The sequence below is a fragment of the Phalangium opilio genome, unplaced genomic scaffold (assembly GCF_054372755.1).
Source record: "Phalangium opilio isolate 3A_F unplaced genomic scaffold, DU_Popi_V2 ptg000079l_1, whole genome shotgun sequence".
In the NCBI taxonomy this organism is placed as follows: Eukaryota; Metazoa; Arthropoda; class Arachnida; order Opiliones; family Phalangiidae; genus Phalangium; species Phalangium opilio.
This window is the reverse complement of record NW_028324187.1, coordinates 7,592,679-7,610,937: the sequence shown is the minus strand read 5'-3', so window position 1 is coordinate 7,610,937 and position 18,259 is coordinate 7,592,679. Positions and strand designations below refer to the sequence as shown.

General features: G+C 37.2%; 1 protein-coding gene and 1 long non-coding RNA gene across 2 annotated transcripts in view; one reads left to right on the top strand and one right to left on the bottom strand.

Annotated features, from left to right (window-relative positions):
* The window catches only part of LOC149654631 (uncharacterized), a 159,789-nt gene that overhangs the window by 93,459 nt on the left and 48,071 nt on the right, over window positions 1–18,259 (bottom strand). Inside the window, exon 3 of the long non-coding RNA XR_016370703.1 lies at window positions 8,083–8,188. This is a non-coding gene — a long non-coding RNA (uncharacterized LOC149654631). The remainder of the gene's footprint in view (window positions 1–8,082; window positions 8,189–18,259) is intronic.
* Window positions 10,738–18,259, top strand: part of LOC149654632 (uncharacterized) — a 45,363-nt gene continuing 37,841 nt past the window's right edge. Inside the window, exon 1 of the mRNA XM_089846206.1 lies at window positions 10,738–11,872. Coding sequence (XP_089702332.1) covers window positions 11,674–11,872 — 199 coding nt within the window. The 5' untranslated portion in view covers window positions 10,738–11,673. The remainder of the gene's footprint in view (window positions 11,873–18,259) is intronic.

The window sequence follows — 18,259 nt, the reverse complement described above, 5'->3', positions numbered from 1 at the left end:
GCTAATTTCGTACTGGGACGATTTCAAAAAGGTCAAGGGGTTAAAATACTTGACCCTAGGAGGCGTTAACTTTGGACCTATCAATTCTAAGAAACTGATTCTGATTCTTACAAACAATTTCGCATAAGTGAAAGAAATTACATGGATAGACTTATTTTGACCCTAAAAATACACTTATAACTGAAATTGAACCAGGAGTAATTATGACATGAGTGGAATTTAGGGCCTAAAAATCATAATTTGTGACGAATATTACTTAGCTGTCAGAAATTAGGATTGCTGGTTAGAATATAACATAAATTTGACATTTACCAAGCAACATCAAAGTGCTTTTTTGAAATATCTTACAAGATGATGGAAGTAACCCTTATCTTGGGTGTGTGGGATGCAAGTTACAAAGTTTGTTAATTTAAAAGTAGATCTGTTAAGAAAGGTGTGGAAAAGTGCAAGATCAACACTTTGATCCGAAGCCGACAGGAAACTCCATTGAAAAAGGTGGTATCGTTCAAGATTGCGACTAAATCACAACCCTATAACCCTATCTCTAAGTATGTGTCATATTGATATTCAATAACAAAAAAATGAAATGGTACAGAGGCGTCAACTGGCGGTGGATTTCGCGAAATAAATTTGCCTAAACAAAATAAAACATTTTACTCAAATTTTCCGCGAATTAAAAAGCCGAACATATCATATCATATATGGATGGTAGTTTATTACTAATATGATAAGGGGGTCGAGATGAACTTACCGAGTGCGTCGACGGGGTCAAAAATGTCGCGATAAATCTATAAATGAGAGTGGGAGAGGATGCCATATACAGGAAGCTTATCAGTCGGCTTTATTTTTATGATTCCTTGTAATCTCTAGGAGCTATTAAAACCATTATAAACGCGAGCGCGGTCTCCTCTGATCTTATACTTTCAATTATATAACTCCCTTAAAATAACTAATTAAAATAAAAACAGTTTAACTTTAGAATCTTTTTCATAATAAAATGCGTAGAATGCATGCAAAGTATTTTGTTTGGAATTCACCCTAAATAAACATAACAATTAGCGTGCGGCTTTATTCTATCATCAAAATTTGCGCGCGAGACCCAACTATATTCAACATAAAATTAGGGATTGGCGGGAAAGTTATACTTCTGGGTTCAATTTCCCACGTGCTTCATTTATATATTATTTTCCCGCGCTAAATCCTGTACAATATTTTGGCTGATGGTCAGAAACACAAACTTCCCTTTGTATTTTTTCGACCTTTTTTGATTATGTATTCCGAGTAAGAATGTATTTTACTTTTATGTGAAATAATCAGAAGCCGTTATAAAGCAACAATGTGGTGGTACTGGTAATAAGCTGGCTTGCTTGCTTGTGACCTTGTTCTGTTAGAGAATTTGAGATTCAAAACTATATATATATGTACAGTTTTGTTTAGCTACTCGAGGATCAGAACTTTAATCTCTCCTCCATAAAGGTCTTGCAATTCAGGCGAGGGAGCCCTTTTGGTTTGCTATCTCCTGCGAATGCGCATTGGCAAATAGTTTATTAAGCGCTAATAGAGTAATTTACATGGCGTATGTGATTCGGTTTAGTAACTTTGCTATAATAAATGTAAAATGATGTTGGGAAGAAGAATTATGTTACTCCACCCGTTTTGTGGTGGTACACTTCTCTCGAAGAGAAGTATTATATACTTCTGGTTCCATTTGTCTATGGTGCAATTATCATTAGAGGGGCACGGGAAAAGCCAGTGGCCCTTAATCCTCAAATAGCTAAACCACCCTGTGAAGCTTAAGAGGCGTGGGTGGTGGTTTGAAGGAATCCTGAATTTAGAGCCCCGAGGTATACAGAAATCATAATCTTCTAATTTTTTTCTATACAGCATAATTTTAAAGAAAGGCCAAACATTATGGAATAGGGCCTAGGTCCTAAGCAATGGGTGAAATACCTGAAAATAACTTTATCCTCAATGAATATGGCCCATTTCCCACGGTACATTCTTTAACAACGCCTTTAAACGCATATATATACGTATTATACTTGTTTATACTTTTAAATAAATATACACAAACTATAAATAGTGTAAAAATGTTTTGCGGTTGTTACCTTTTGTAAAAGGGGTGTGATATTGGTGAGAGCGCAAAGGGTGAGGTTTAGGTATAAATTAATGCAGAATTAGGGGTACATGAGTGTGAGAAAATTCAGGGGTATTTAAACTGGGCCACACAAAAAGTTTAGATAGTATGCGCGTTATTCTGAATTTTTTATGCTCTGGATTGAATGGTTAAAAATAGCTAATGAGCGTGGGAAAAAAAGTTGGATAATTTGAAAAAAAAAAGGTTTGGATAATTGTTTTTTAAAGTTGGACAATTTTTTTTTCAAAAAATTTGGATAATTTTTTTCTTAAAACAGTTGGATAATTTTTTTTCTTAAAAAAGTTGGATAATTTTTTTTCTTAAAAAAGTTGGATAACTTTTTTTCTTAAAAAAGTTGGATAATTTTTTTTCTTAAAAAAGTTGGATAACTTTTTTTCTTAAAAAAGTTGGATAATTTTTTTTCTTAAAAAAGTTGGATGATTTTTTTTTCAAAAAATTTGGATAATTTTTTTTCTTAAAAAAGTTGGATAATTTTTTTCTTAAAAAAGTTGGATAATTTTTTTTCTTAAAAAAGTTGGATAATTTTTTTTTCTTAAAAAAGTTGGATAATTTTTTTCTTAAAAAAGTTGGATAATTTTTTAAAAAACATTTGGATAATTTTTTAAAAAACATTTGGATAATTTTTAAAAAAAAAGTTGTGTATTTTTTGAAAAGAGTTGGATGATTTCGAAAAAAGTTGTATAATTTTGAAATAAAAATGATTATTTTAAACTAAGCAAGAATTGAAACTAAAAAGCTATATTTTATAAAGAAATACAAACGTTAACTCATACAGTCTAAAGTTCAACGTTTCTCCTTCTTTAAAATACGTTTAAAATTCCATTCATATTTGAACAGATCAAATAATAACACACATGACTTCCTCCTGTACATTACAAAGAGGGGAAAAAAATAAAAGCATTCTAAAAGATTTGAAATTCTTTCGTTCCAAGAAAAGTTGAAAACGACGTAAGAAGCCATCAATTCCACATTACGGACAAAATATTTGGTGCAAATAGGCGCGGGGGAGGAGATGAAGTTGAAAATGACCGCGGCGGCGCTCGGGAGCCAAACATTCAATGCTTAATAAATTAAAGGCTTCGCGTACAAGAAGAAATAAGGAAAAATAACAAAAAGAAATTAGCCTTAAAGTTATCAAAGAATTGATAACAACAAACCAACGCTTGGGAATCTCATTTGACAATGGGTTTTGCAGTGGAACGTTGAATATATGGATTTTATTCAGAACAGCAGGGGTTTTCCTAGAACCTCTGTGGTTTATTGAAGACATTTGAAGGGTTAGTCATAGAATCTTTGGGTTTATTTGAAAACAGCAGGGGTTTTCATAGAACCCCTGTGGTTTATTGAAGAAATTTGAAGGGTCTGTTCTAGAATCCTCGGGGTTTATTTGAAAACAGCAGGGGTTTTCATAGAACCCCTGTGGTTTATTGAAGACATTTGAAGGGTTAGTCATAGAATCTTTGGGTTTATTTGAAAACAGCAGGGGTTTTCATAGAACCCCTGTGGTTTATTGAAGAAATTTGAAGGGTCTGTTCTAGAATCCTCGGGGTTTATTTGAAAACAGCAGGGGTTTTCATAGAACCCCTGGGGTTTATTGCTGAACATTAAAGAATATTTGGGTTTGATTCAGAACAGCAGGGATTTTTCATAGAATCTTTGGGTTTGATTCAGAAATGCAGGTTTTTTTACAGAATCTTTGGGCTTGATCCACAAATACAGGAAATTTCATAGAGTCCTGGGGTTTATTTCAGAATCCTTAGAATTTGTCATACATAGGATAAAAATTCGCGAACAATACAGGATAAGTAAGTATGATAATGCAATAGGCCTAATATTTTCTGTTAAATCTACTTCTTAAGATCCAAACGATAAAAGAGATAGTAGTTAGGGTTCTCCAGGTTGCATGGTCGATCCACCATTCCACCCACGACTGGACTGAACTGCGGAGCGGCTTGGCATTCCTATGTCTAAATAACAGAGTGCGCCGCGAGGTTACTGTCGGCTACTAATAACAATGGGTGCGCTTTTAGCCCATGAAGGCATAGTCCCGTAATATTACGAAAGGACCAAACAAAATATATATGCGGTCAAAACAAAAGGGAAGATGCTGCAGTTTTTCCCACGACACCCACAACTACTTTTGACGGTCAAAGATAAAAACTCGATCGCGGCTTGGCTCCCCAAAACACCCCCGCGCCTTTTTTTGGCCCACTTTCGAGGGCGGCTGATCTTCCGCGACCACCAATTTTTTTCCCACGAGCTAAAGAAAGATTTCCCCAAAAACATAAGTAAAATAATTCTTTTCGAAGTTTCTGTAGACCCTTTTCAGTGTCGTCTGCTTGATTTAGGGTTAAGAAAGACCATGATAGGACGGTATGTTCATTCTGACACGGTTAAGATATGGAGTGTTAAGATATTAACATTAAATCAATTCTTGATATACGTTAAATTAGTTTTCGGGTCATGAACCCAAATACCCTATAGTCTGGTCTTGACCATTTGGTTGTTTCCTAAGCCTTGTGGACCGTAGTTAACCTTATGGTAACCGTCCAGGAGGGAATCAAAAGACTATAGAGTGCTGAAAAACGGTTACAATTCCAAAGACGTTAGAGATGGCTTCAACGTTACCAGTCCACCACCCAAATTTTATATGGTCCGTATTGGTTGTAACCATATCTTAATTTGAATAAGTCTTTGTTGTCCACATACAAGTTGGTCAATATTTGACCCCGGACTTAGAAATTTATTATTTTACTTGTGCGCAAAAATATACTGTATCTTTTAACATTGAGGAAAGGTTAGAGCTCTTTCTAACTATGGCGGTCGCTCTATCTAAATGGGCTAAGTGGGGGTGCTGAGCTTTCAACGGGAATTTTTTTACCTGGTGGCTCTATAGGTCTCCATTAAGAGCAATTTGTGTTTTATGGAGAAAGAAAAAAATAAAACGCCTTCTTCTTTTACCGAAACATTTCCAAGAAGAATATCATTAGCTACAATCTACAATGACGATTTTGAAATTTAGTTTCAATTATTTCCCAGAATATTTTGTTTAAAACTATATTTTGTACAAATTGAAGAAAATTTTTCGGATTTTTTTTTTTGTGTTAAAAGCAAACTTAAAAGCGTAGACAAAAATATATCAATGTTCCGACTCAAGAAAACAAGGTGCTCAAACCATACCACGACTTTTGCAAAGGGTCTTTCTCAGTGTGTAGCAGGGAAAGTCAAATTTAAAATAAAAATTGCACCGGGCATATTATATTATCAGTTCATGTTTAAATGGCGTTGCTAAAGCTTAACACTTATCACACTAATGGCTTTACAAACACCAAAAAAAAAAATTATGAAGACCGATATATTTCGATAGAGTATATATTACATATACGAGTTAATCCCGTAAAAGCCATACAGCATACGAGCTGTTCTTTCATCTTTGCCGCCCTATTGTTCACGACATCAGAAGAAAATTAAACTGAAATTAATATTATTTCTCTTAAGTACTTAAAAGCTAAAATATCGTAACTGAAAAAAAAATGTATTTCGGGTCAAGAAGCGTGGAATGGTCTATTTTAAAGGCCGACTTCCATCGAAAAGAGTTAGATCGAACTGAAAACCGAGCATCGAGACTAACAATGGAGCGACCGTGCCGATTTTCGAAGCCCCGCTGCAGGGCAAAAGATGGAAGGGTTCTAGCTAACTGAAAGCCGTGCAATGAGGTTCTAACGAACTGAAGGTACGCAATAGAGAATTTCCTTCAAAGGAAAGCAAAAATTCGAGAGGAAATAAATTTAAAAGGATTTCTATTGCGTATCTTCAGTCGGCAGAACCGCCACATTGCACGGCTTTCAGTTAGCGAGAACCCTTCCAACTTTTGACCCCGCGGGGCTTCGAAAATCGGCACGGTCGCTTTGAACATTGTTAGTCTCGATGCTCGGTTTTCAGTTCGCTAGCATCCTTTTCGCTGGAAGTCGGCCTTTAGGAAAATACTGTATTTTCCTTATTCATTTCTGTTATTATTTTAAAATTAATCTACTTCTTCTTTTAATCAATATCATTTCTGTTATTATTTTAAAATTAATCTACTTCTTCTTTTAATCAATATCTGTATATATGAAGTCTGAAAATATTAAGAGCTATTGAACTTTATTTGGCAATATTATTATAATTCTTTTTTTTATGGAAAAAAAACACAGTATTTTTCTTATCCATATACACATTTGTTTATATCCGTAGACTCATGCTTGGAAGAAGTATTACCTATACCTTCGAAGGATTAAAGATGCCGCGAAATTCTCAAGTGCAATAAGACCAAGATCAACAATAAATAATATAATGGGTGATCCCGGCTTTTCGAGAGACTCGCGTGGAACTTGAAAGCGTACCGCTATCAGGCAACCAACTCTGACTGACGAATTTGACAGTAGAAGCGACAGGTGACAAATATTCACTGTATACCCCCGAGCGATATACATACGATTAAAACCTCTTATCAGACATATAAAGCAAACAAACTATAGTGGGTGAATATTGTAGACCTTTTTTCTCTCTCAAAAATCATGAACTGTATATACTATATACGCTTTATCGGAGTTTAATAATTATAAATGCAATGTTAATGAGCAATTATTGCCGGTTGTGTGGCAAGATTTAAAGTAAACAAAGAGGTCGCGGTGTAGTCCGCAACAATCAGAGAAATGTTCAAAAACATTCTTCCGATAAAGTTAAGATGGGGTTTTTTGCACGCTACTTCGGTTATACAAGAGATTCTGGGAAGTCCTTTGAGTATGTGATAGCCCTATTTCTCCCCTTCTTAACAGTACTAAAAATTTGGGGTTTACAACAATATGGGACTGAGTAATTAAGCAAAATGTTCATAAACATTTCCACCTTATTGTTAATTAACCAGGGATTTTTCGCACAATCTTTGGAGACTCGTAACTCTGCTTCTACAATAGATACAGCGAAGTCCTTCGAGTATGTTATAGCCCTATTTGTCCCCTTTAAACAGTACTAAGTATTTGGGGCTATAACAATCAGGGCCTGAGTAATTATGCAAAATCTTCATAAACATTTCCACCTTATTGTTAATTAACCAGAGATTTTTCGCACTATCTTTGGACACTCGTAACTCTGCTTATACAATAGATACAGCGAAGTCCTTCGAGTATGTTATAGCCCTATTTGTCCCCTTTAAAACAGTGCTATACACTTGGGGTTACAACAATCAGGACCCGAGTAATTAAGCAAAATGTTCATAAACATTTTCTCCATAGTATTCACCCTTTTCATTAAATTGTAAACTAAACGGTTTCAATAGGCGAATTTTTGCCTTAAATTGTATAGTAATAAAGAAGGATTGGTATCATTTGAAAAAAAACAAGATAAAAAAATTTGACATCATTCCTTAGAAGCTATAATAAATTAAGTCTATATACCCACTCTCCCACTATAGCTATAGCTATAAATGGCTGGCGGCATATGCAATATACATTAAACATTTAGATATCGAAGTCGATAAGTATCATCATCATGCTTGCTATACAGCAATAATGGTCGACTTATAACATATCAAACATTAAAATAAAAAAATGTAAGTAGTTAATATCATTCGACGGGATGGCCTCGCCGCCGGCGACACTTTTACACAACCGTTACATTTTCGCCTCTAGGGGACAGAGTGACACTATATATAATATCATAAGTAAATAATCTTTTATAAGTCCCCATTTAAGAATATGTGCCAAGACTTGTCGAGGTTTCCAACTTTATGTCTTTCTCCAATTCATTGAAATGAATTAACCGAACTGTTTGACTATTATCGTGTTTTAGAGAAACAGTTAACTGACATTTGCAGAGACAGCAAAGTTTAGCAGAGTTCAACGGGTTCAACACAGTAAATACCATACGTTGTAAATATCACATACCTTATTCTGTTTTCCATGCATGGGGTTTCCCAATCTGTTCCCTAGGAACCAACTGACGTCACGTATTATCTAATCCTTTCGGCGCACTGCAGTTACAGTTGTAGGCCTGAAAATGAAAAACAAGCCATTAAAATTTTTATTGAAAAAAAAAACCAAAATCAAAAACAGCTGAATTTATATTTTATATAGTATTTTACGAACGGTACATAACCCCCTGGTACCGTTCAAGCATATCTATATAGTAAACATATATAGTGGTAAAAAAATATACCACATGTTATATTACATAAATGCATGCATGCATGCATGGTCCAGTAATTTTAAAAAACATCTGAATTATGTAAAAAGTGTATACGTAATATAAATACTTCCTATTTGCAACGCTACATAATAAACCATATACATAAGTTTAAGTTGCTTTCAATAAGATTCACCTACAGTTGTATAAATGTACAAACCTATCTTCCAAAAATTACCCCCAAAATTCTTGAAAATTGAATTCGAAAATGTTATAATAAATTTTGGATTTTTGAAGGCTGAAAAATGGTTCGAGTTTCAATTACTCCGATGGAGGGAAATCTAGAGAAAAAAAATAATATCCCATTCCCAATCCTATAATTTAGAAACTTCCAACAAATTTGTACAAAAAAGGCCGGAAAAATATAGGCCCCCGTCTGCCTAAAAAAAACCGACGTTGGAATCGTAGCCCCGAGTCATTTCTTCCCAATCTCCTCCACATTTACCATTTTTGCTTCTAGATAAAATACTAAAATCGATTGTCAAGATTTGTATAAAAAAACGCGGGGATTTCAAATCTGCTAGAGAGCAGAGAGAAGCCAAGGGAAAATCACGTGTTTAGCGGTTTTTAAAAAGCACGAGATATAGACTAGAGTATAGAATTCCCCAAACTGCGCAATCTCCGTAAAAGTTGCATCCGCGCGCGCTCCAAGCAATCTTTCCCGCCAAAAGAATCGGGGAGGTTACGTTAAATTTAAAAGAGATCTACTAACCAAGTAGCCGTCCCAGTGAACGGAAAACCAGAGGGCAGTGCTTTCGCGGAACGTCTCCTGAACGATGGGTGTTCAAAAGACGGGCTACTATTGGCTGACGAGTGGAAGTGGAAGCAGTGCCCCTTTAAAGGCGTCGGGCGGAGACCGGTGGAGACCGCGGTAGGCACTGCTGGGAGTTCGCGTCCCCCTTAATGCTCCCACCGCAGACTCCGAGACCATGGACAGGTGGAAAGACGGTCTGAAGACTTAAGGGTAGTTAAGACTAGAAGCGAACTGTCTGCGAGCGGGGCGCCCCCTGACGAAAAAAAAATCAAGAGCCCCAGACTCTACAATAATAACTCCCTCAACCGTATATTTGAACCCCACGGTCAGCTCTAAACCAAAAACAAGAGAGAAAATTTGGTTACACACCCCGGCAGCCCCAGACTTATTCCATCAGGGGTCTCAACACGGGAAAATTACACTCTAAATCCGTAATGGATCTCTTTCAAAGGGGGCACGACACAACCCAAGGACCCTTGAACCACAATGGAGCGTATAAACCCCTTTGGAACAAATGGATATCAGTCCCCTTAGTACATGACGTCGCTTCAATTTGAAGTGGTACCATCATAAGTCTCACCAAGTCTGCATGCCACGAGTGTTGATACCCCTTTTTTTCAGAGCAGGATCTTAGCTGTAAGCTTCTGAACAGGGTTCATACGAAATTTCCAAACCCAATTTCCCTGATATTTCCAGGTTTTCCAGAGTACTTCTTATAAATTTCCAGGTGCATTTTTTACATTCGAGGAGTGTTATAATTTCAAATAGGGTAATCAGACTATACCTAAAACCACATTCTATTTGGGCTCATGCCTTTGTGGTTGCCAGTAGCTTTGGTTACGAAATAAATATTATTTGTTTACCATTCTTTGTTAGGTAGGTAGGACCAAAATACAGAATTCCATACAATAGGGCTGATACTCACTCATACGCTCAATTTTTGTTGAATAAGTGACTAATTAATTTAGAAATAGTAAGCAAAAGTGACTAAATAGGGGCAAATTAAGTCGAATTAAGCTATAAAAAAGGGCCACTTGAAATGAAATGTTTTCAGAAATGACCGATTTAAAAGATATTTTGAAGGTCAGTGTCGTAATTTAACCCAATCTATGGTCTTAGATATTTCCAGTCAAAGGAAAGGTCACCTCATAAAAGGTCTACGGCGAAATTTAATTACAGAATTCAAAGCAACTGATGCCGTTTTAAATCAAAAACAAAACATTCATTTGAACTGGATTAATTTTAAATAATAAGTTAAACATTTGCTGAGCGAGCGAAGCGAGCTCAGAAGAAATATATTTCTCTCCACTGAGAGAACTAACATCGATTTTTTTCGTGCACGAAATTTGATTATGGGTCCCACTGAAGTGTATTTGTTTCAATTTATTTAATTTCCCTGATTTTTTGGAAAAAAAAATTAATTTTCCCTGATTTTTCGAAGAAATTTTCATTTTCCCTGATATTTCCCTGATTTTTTTCCTCTACACGAATTTCCCTGATATTTCCAGGTTTTCCCTGTTTTCCATGTTCGTATGAACCCTGTCTGAAGTTTCATCTTGAGGTTTTATTTTCTGGGGGATTACACCGCCTCAATCCCGGGAGGTTTTTACGTGTCTCCCCGCAGCCACCCTAGAACCTGAAGTTTGATCTTCACCTCATCCAAGACGGGTGAGGATCAGACGAAGCTGCTGCGGAGGCTGACTAAAAGCTCCTCCTACAATTTTTACTTGACGATCTCATCCTTTTCTTCTTACCCCTCAAATTACCATACCCCCCGGTTTTACTCAGTCACCCTCCCTATCCTGAGACAAGGCTAGGAGGCTGCCAACGTTCGCCGCTCGGTGGTTGCGCTGGTAAAACAGCTATAGCTAACTGCGGCTAAAGCTTCCGAGTACGACTCCTCTTTCGTTCATCTACGAGGTTTAGATTTTAGGTTTAGCTGCTGCCGGAGTTGCCGGCGCTCGAGGTTTCAAAAACCGCAGACGAACGTAAAACGTTATTTACGCGAAGCGGTATTTTTCCCCCTGTTCTCACCCACCCGGCCGCTCCACAGTAGAAGAAAGTGGAATCATTAAAAAAAGCGGGAGGGGGCAGACCAGCCTCTAGAAGAAGCGCGTGGTTGTGGACGGGTGCTCCGGTGTATTTTTTAAAGTCACAGGGTAAGGTGAAATGGGGTCAAAATTGACCCCTTTTACCAAGACGAATCAAACCGCGGTTCCAGGGGGGTGATAGTAAAAATCTACTATCATACTACCCGAGGAAGCCGTGCGCTGGCTAAGGGCGCGAAATTAGGGTCAGAACATCTCGATCCTTCACCGGCCTCCTGTTCGGGCTCCGAGGGAAATCATCATTAAGTTTGAAAACTCCGCGACGACTTCGCGCGCGCTAACCCGAGAATCTTCGTCAGTAATATTGAAATTGGGTTTCAAACCCCATCTGAACTATCGAACGATACAAATCCTGTAGCACAATTTCTCGTCAATGTCTCTCAATTAACGATACAAAAACTTGTGTGATTTAAATTGGATCGCATCCCTGAATGTCGACTGAGCATCAAATCAATACCGGTCACAATCCCAAATCATGTTTGTGTCATAATCACGTTAGGAAGAACAATTCTACTACTACTACTACCACCACAACATCATCGACAAACGTTACAACGACTCGTAGTGGAAATAACCTTCACGCTTCATCGACGCGAGTTACTACAACTCAACAACCACAAATAGAAAAAGGTAAGGCTATAGCCAATGACGTTTCTTTTCGTAGTATAAGCGGTATTTTAATTTTTTGCCGGAAAATTCGAATATTGGCGCGCCTATTTTAAGGATTTGTCGGGAAATTAGTATGCTATTCACGCGCGTGGTGGCCCTGCGGTTAGTGGACCGGCTAATCCAGCTTTGTTGTTTTATATACGTCCAGGGTTTAATTAAACGTAAACATTGATGGAATCGTAACCCTAAATAAATAAATGATATGCATATTGGTATAAGGTTTTAGGGAGTTTTTGCCGGTATTTTATGCAACAGCAGTTGTGTGTTATTTTAAATTACATCCTACCATATAACGGTTGCGTGAGCAGATAGAGTATAGAGTTGTTTTGTAATTATTGCGTCACTTGTTTGTAAAAGTAAAATACCCTTGTTTTAAAAGATGATTATGTTTAACAAAAGTAGATCTACGTTTAAAAAAGTATACTTCTATACGTAATAAGGGAATTATTTTTAGTATAAGGGTATTTTACTTTCAAACGAAATTATTATAACAAAACTCCTCCATCTGTTTACGCAACCACTATACGGAAGGATAAGCTCAAAAACAACTACTGCATGTTGCTTAAAAAAGCGCAAACACCGTAAGGCCAACCTTTACCGGTAAAAAGGAGAACGGTTTAGCGGTTCTAAACGAAGGCAAAAGCCGCGTGATACTTCTACTAGTTTCGATAGAGTGGCCTAGATTTGGGCTTCTCCCTGGACATCGGGTTTAGGCGGTGAAAACGTTTGCAGGAGCACGGACTTTGGGTAGATATTTGAAGGGAATATATATCTTAGAGATTTTGTGCTCTACTAATTTTAATGGGACACATAATTATGGATATTTGCAAAGGATTTTATACATTCAGTCGGTTGTCAGGAATATTTCAAGGGATTTCAAAGATTTAGTCGGATAGCGAGGAATATTTCAAAAGATTTAATCGAATAATCAGGAAAATTTCAAGGAATTTCAAAGATTTAGTCGGATAGCGAGGAATATTTCAAAAGATTTAATCGAATAATCAGGAAAATTTCAAAGATTTAAGTCGGATAATCAGGAATATTTCAAGGAATTTCAAAGATTAAGTAGGATAATCAGGAATATTTCAAGGAATTTTAAAGTTTTAATCGGATAGCCAAGAACATTTCAAGGAATTTGAAAGATTTAAGTCGGATAATCAGGAATATTTCAAAGAATTTCAAAGATTTAGGATAGAAAAAGGTCAAATAATTTCATAAAACTGGTCGAAAGTGTAGAAATGAAGAAGGCTATAACGAAATAGCAATAACTTTATTTGTTGCTATATTATTAATGCACGTACTGCAAGCGTGTATATTGCGTTTTTTGCACACTGTAGCTGCTTAGTAAGACACGCGTATTCACTTCGAAAACTCTCGCGTCGGTGTAATAAAAACACCTTATATTTCCGCCATGTTACCATTAAATTCAAACCGTGCAGAATCAGTTGCTTCCATAGAAGGTGAATATAAATTTTGTTTTTCTTGACCCTTCAATTGATTTACCGGGGTTGAAAGGTCAGTTTCCCATAAGGCTCTAGACCTAGACCGTACGCGTAACCAAACGGCCGGCTTATAGCGCTATAGAAACGGCCGGGTTTCGGAATAAGTTCGGTTACCCCTTCGCGTTAGACTTACGTCGCGAACACCGGTGCATGGTGGGTGGAACACTTCTACAGGCGTTGTTTTAAAATGAATTTTTAGAAAGAAGGGTCCAATATTAACACCAAAATCTCGTGCGTTTTAAGCGAAATCGGAAACACAAGTAGAAATAATAATTCGAGATCTTTGGTTAAGATGAAATCACAAAATTTATCGAAGGAATAGCAATTAATTAAATTACTGTAAACTAAATTAATTTAAATTATTTAAGCGAGATTTTATGATAATAAAGGGATTCAAAGTATAGCAACAAAATAACCAACAAAAAAATCAGTTCTGCATAACAGGTTATTAAAAACGTATCAATCAATCATTGTATATCTAAATAAATGGATTATTTGCAGTTGCAGACCATGCAACTGTATTCTACCAATTTTAAAACGCGTGTTAGCTATTAGGTTGTTTGTTATATGTTTAGTACAAATAAAACCGTTACATGGCACAAATACAAGTTTACTATAGTAAAAATAGGCCGTCAAAACAGTCCCAGATAATCCTTAAATATATCTGTTATAAAGTATAGTTATAAGTTAAATTTAGGAGTACTAATTAACCTAACTATCCCAGTTTGAAGTGTTGTAACTTTAAAATAACTCTGGTTCTATATGAGATACAGGGAAATCCTTTGAGTATGTTATAGCCCTACTTCTCCCTAATCTAATGATACTTAATTCATGGTGCTACACTAATCAGAGCTCGAGAAATTACGCTAAGTATTCGCAACCTCCAACTTTAGAGTGTAATAACTCTGGCTTCATAAGAGATACAGGAAAATCCTTTGAGTATGTTATAGCCCTACCTTTCCTCTTTGAATCAATACAAAATACATTGGCTAAAACAATTAAGACGCGAGTAATTAAGGAAGATATCAAAGAAGGTATGCTAATGCTATACATGTCTTCAACTTTCTCTTAAAACAAAATCAGTAAGTACAATGACCCTATCAATATGTCTATGAGAGGTCCAACATAAATACAGAATAATTCCTGAACTCCCTTTCAAGTCTCGGAAACCCTTGATCCAAATACAACACAAAAAAATAAACATCCCTGAATATACGACCATTGTGTCCAGGTCTAAAAAAGGAGCGCAAGCAAGGGATCGACAGAATCTTTACAAAACAGGCCATTCAGCCCATGAGCCCAAGCTCAAGCTACGCAGCTAGCCCTTCCTTGACTATTTGCTATTTCCATTGGGGAAAAAAGGCCAGTTTTTCCACAGTCTAACGCGTTTACGCATGTGTGTGTGTCCCCGTTCATTTCCCGCGCACATTCCAGTTAACATTCGCGCGCGCTCTTGCCACGTGCTTTTAATGTAGCGAATAGGCAATCCTCCCCCGGCGCTTACTGATGCTTGACGCAAGCCTTTAGACGGAGCTAGAACCCCTTATTTACAGTGTGCACCACGCGGGCATGGAATAGACCAATTCGACAAAGACCTCGGGTATAAGTTAACGGTGAAGTTTGGCAGCGTCGTGAAAGGTGGGAAAGATGATACCGCGGATATGTAATCGAAATAGTCCAACTTACTATAAGGTCCAATGCATAGGAAGAGCTCACAGGAGAGTCGAGACGTTCTATTGATAGTGTGCATTAAAGGGACTAGTGAAATTTCTTGGCCCATTCCTTAACTTTAACAACGCGCATGTGCTTCATGGTTGCCATGCAGTAATTTGTTATTAGAGCATCTCGGGTTTAATTGGAACTGAATCGAACAGAATACTACAAGCTTCAGTCTGTTGTACATAGGGGTTGAATTGCCCTCACAAATCAACTGGAAACACTTTGACTTGTCGGCACACTATGGTAGCGTAGGTCCATGCCCTTCATGGTTGCCAGAAATTTGTGAGAGCGTCTCGGGTTTGGAACTGAACCGAACAGAAGTTCAATCTTTGCAGTCTGTTGTAGATAGGGGTTGAATTGCCCTCACAAATCAACTGGCAACACTTTGACTTGTATGCACACTATGGTAGCATAGGTCCCGTCTTATGATTGAAAAACGTGGCGCTATGCGACTGTCCCTTTAAGGGGGTTAGACCGAATGCCTCCGTGGCTTCAATGAAAGACCCATTATAAACGGAGATTGACTTTTTGTCACCTCGTCGACGTATTATATCCCCTTTAAGGGACCCGCGCCGCGTCACCGGTTTGGTAAAGGCCAATAGCGTGATGGCAACAAGGAACGTCATTGTTGGGTTAGGGAGCCCCATCTTTCGACAACTAGTTCTTTTGTGGACATGTATAATTTGCCTCATTTGATTTGCACAATGCGAATTGAACTGAAGGACCCGCCGCACAAAAAAGACCGCGCGGTTTGTTGCATGCAGACAGATTTAAAGCATTTGCGGTTTTTTCCGATATACGATAAATTTAGCTATTACTCTAATTGAATGGCTATGGGTAACTTATAGAGTCGTGAATGGCCTTCCTGAATAACAAGAATAATTAGGCGTTTATGCAAATTAACTAAATTTTAACTAACGTACTGACTGATAGGTAATTCGAACAAACTTTTGATTGCTTTAACTGAGGAAACTATAGCTAGACACTAGTTTTACAGCAGGGATGTTAAGAAAGATTTTAACAATCCATTACTACCATCTTGGACAAATGATCGGCCGAAACAGAAATGTAATCAACACCATCCTTAATTAAAGGCCCATTCTCTTAAGTTTACGTCAGTCAAGTCACTTAATTAGCTCGATCGTTAATTACTTTTGCATATTAAAAGCTTGTACCAAATAAACAACAGGTCTACTTTCATATAACGAACTTTGTGATGTTTTTAATTGAAATCCATGGATCCAGACTGCGTGGCTCTTGCAATGCAAGCATCGTTTTTTATCTGATAACGCAAGATGGTTACTATTTAGATAGGGTCTATTATAAAATGGGGAAATCTGTCAAAATTGTCGAGTATTATAACCTTACAGTCTAAAAAATGCAATCAATGCCTGCCTAGGTGATATGATATTGGGTCCTATAGTTATTCAATTAGACAAAGCCTATAGCCTATCCCCTCCCCTATTACATAAATAGGTGTTCCTTATCTTAGCCGTATACATTTAACAACACGATCGTAAAACACTTGAAAGGATTTTCAAACAATGCATGAATCACACACAGGACGTAATAAAGGTTTTTAGGAGAGAAATTCAATACAAAATCCCATAGTAATTTTTACAAAATTGGTTGTTTTTTCTTTACGAACAGTCACATTTTAGTTTTATGATTTAAAACTTCAAATTAAGCATGATGTTTTTATTCAAGTTGTAAATGAAATAAAATTGGTTAAATTGCTGGGAGTTGTTTATTTTAGCCACCCAAGAAGGTCTAGAAAGAGCAGCGCTCTTACCATAATATCCTACGCAATAAATCGTTGAGACCACCCCTTTTTAGTAGCGCTTATATTATATATCTCCAAATTCGAGTAGTTAAAAAAAGTAGGGTTCCTTTGATAAATAAAACCATCCCACCTATAATATGTGGAGTGGAATGTTTACCCCCTATAAACAAACCAATAAAATAAATCTTGGTATACACCTAAAGGGTTAGGGTCACCAAAATTGATTACTTCTAAAATTGGGTGGTGGTACGACTGCAGAAGTATATACAATCAATCAATTTTGAGTTGAAAATACACTAGTTACTTTTAATGCTGCAAATAAACTGGTGTCCCAATCTTTGTCCACGTAATAAGACCGAATATAACGTTAGTTAAAATCACCGACGGTTCAACCGTTTCGTGATTGTTCCTTAACTGGATGGACCCGCAGTTTCACCCATGATCCCGCTGACCTCTTAAGTACCATCCATTAAAAGTTAGGAAGACCACAGCGCGCCGTGCAACATTTCCGTTTTATTTACAGATATCTATAACCCCCCTTTCAGTTGCCGTCTCCTGTAATATCCGACTCTCTGACGTTTGTAAACCCACACGCTAACTGACCACGCGAATCTAAATAAGTTTGCGGAGATTAGGGTAATATATGCTTCCATAACCCTACGATACTTTCCATAAGTAAGAGTCTACCATAGAGGCAAGGCAGTCACTAGTTGACATTCCTTTACGAGAAATACGCCCCCGGGTGACACTTCTCTACAAAATAATACGCCACCGGGTGACGTCTCTCTACGAAAAACACGCCACTAGTCGAGGCCAGTAAACCTTTTAAAAAGGATATCTGCTCATAACCACTAGTCGACGCTAATAACCCTTTTAAAAAGGGTATCTGCCCATAGCCATCACCAGTCGACGCCAATAACCTTTTTAAAAAGCATATCTACTCATGCAGTCGACGCCAGTAACCCTTTTAAAAAGGATATCTACCCATGCAGTCGACGCCAGTAACCCTTTTAAAAAGGATATCTACCCATGCAGTCGACGTCAGTAACCCTTTTAAAAAGGATATCTACCCATGCAGTCGACGTCAGTAACCCTTTTAAAAAGGATATCTACCCATGCAGTCGACGTCAGTAACCCATTTAAAAAGGATATCTACCCATGCAGTTGACGCCAGTAACCCTTTTAAAAAGGATATCTACCCATGCAGTTGACGCCAGTAACCCTTTTAAAAAAGGATACCTACTCATAGCCATCACCAGTCGACGCCAGTAACCCTTTTAAAAAAGGATACCTACTCATAGCCATCACCAGTCGGCGCCAGTAACCCTTTTAAAAAGGATACCT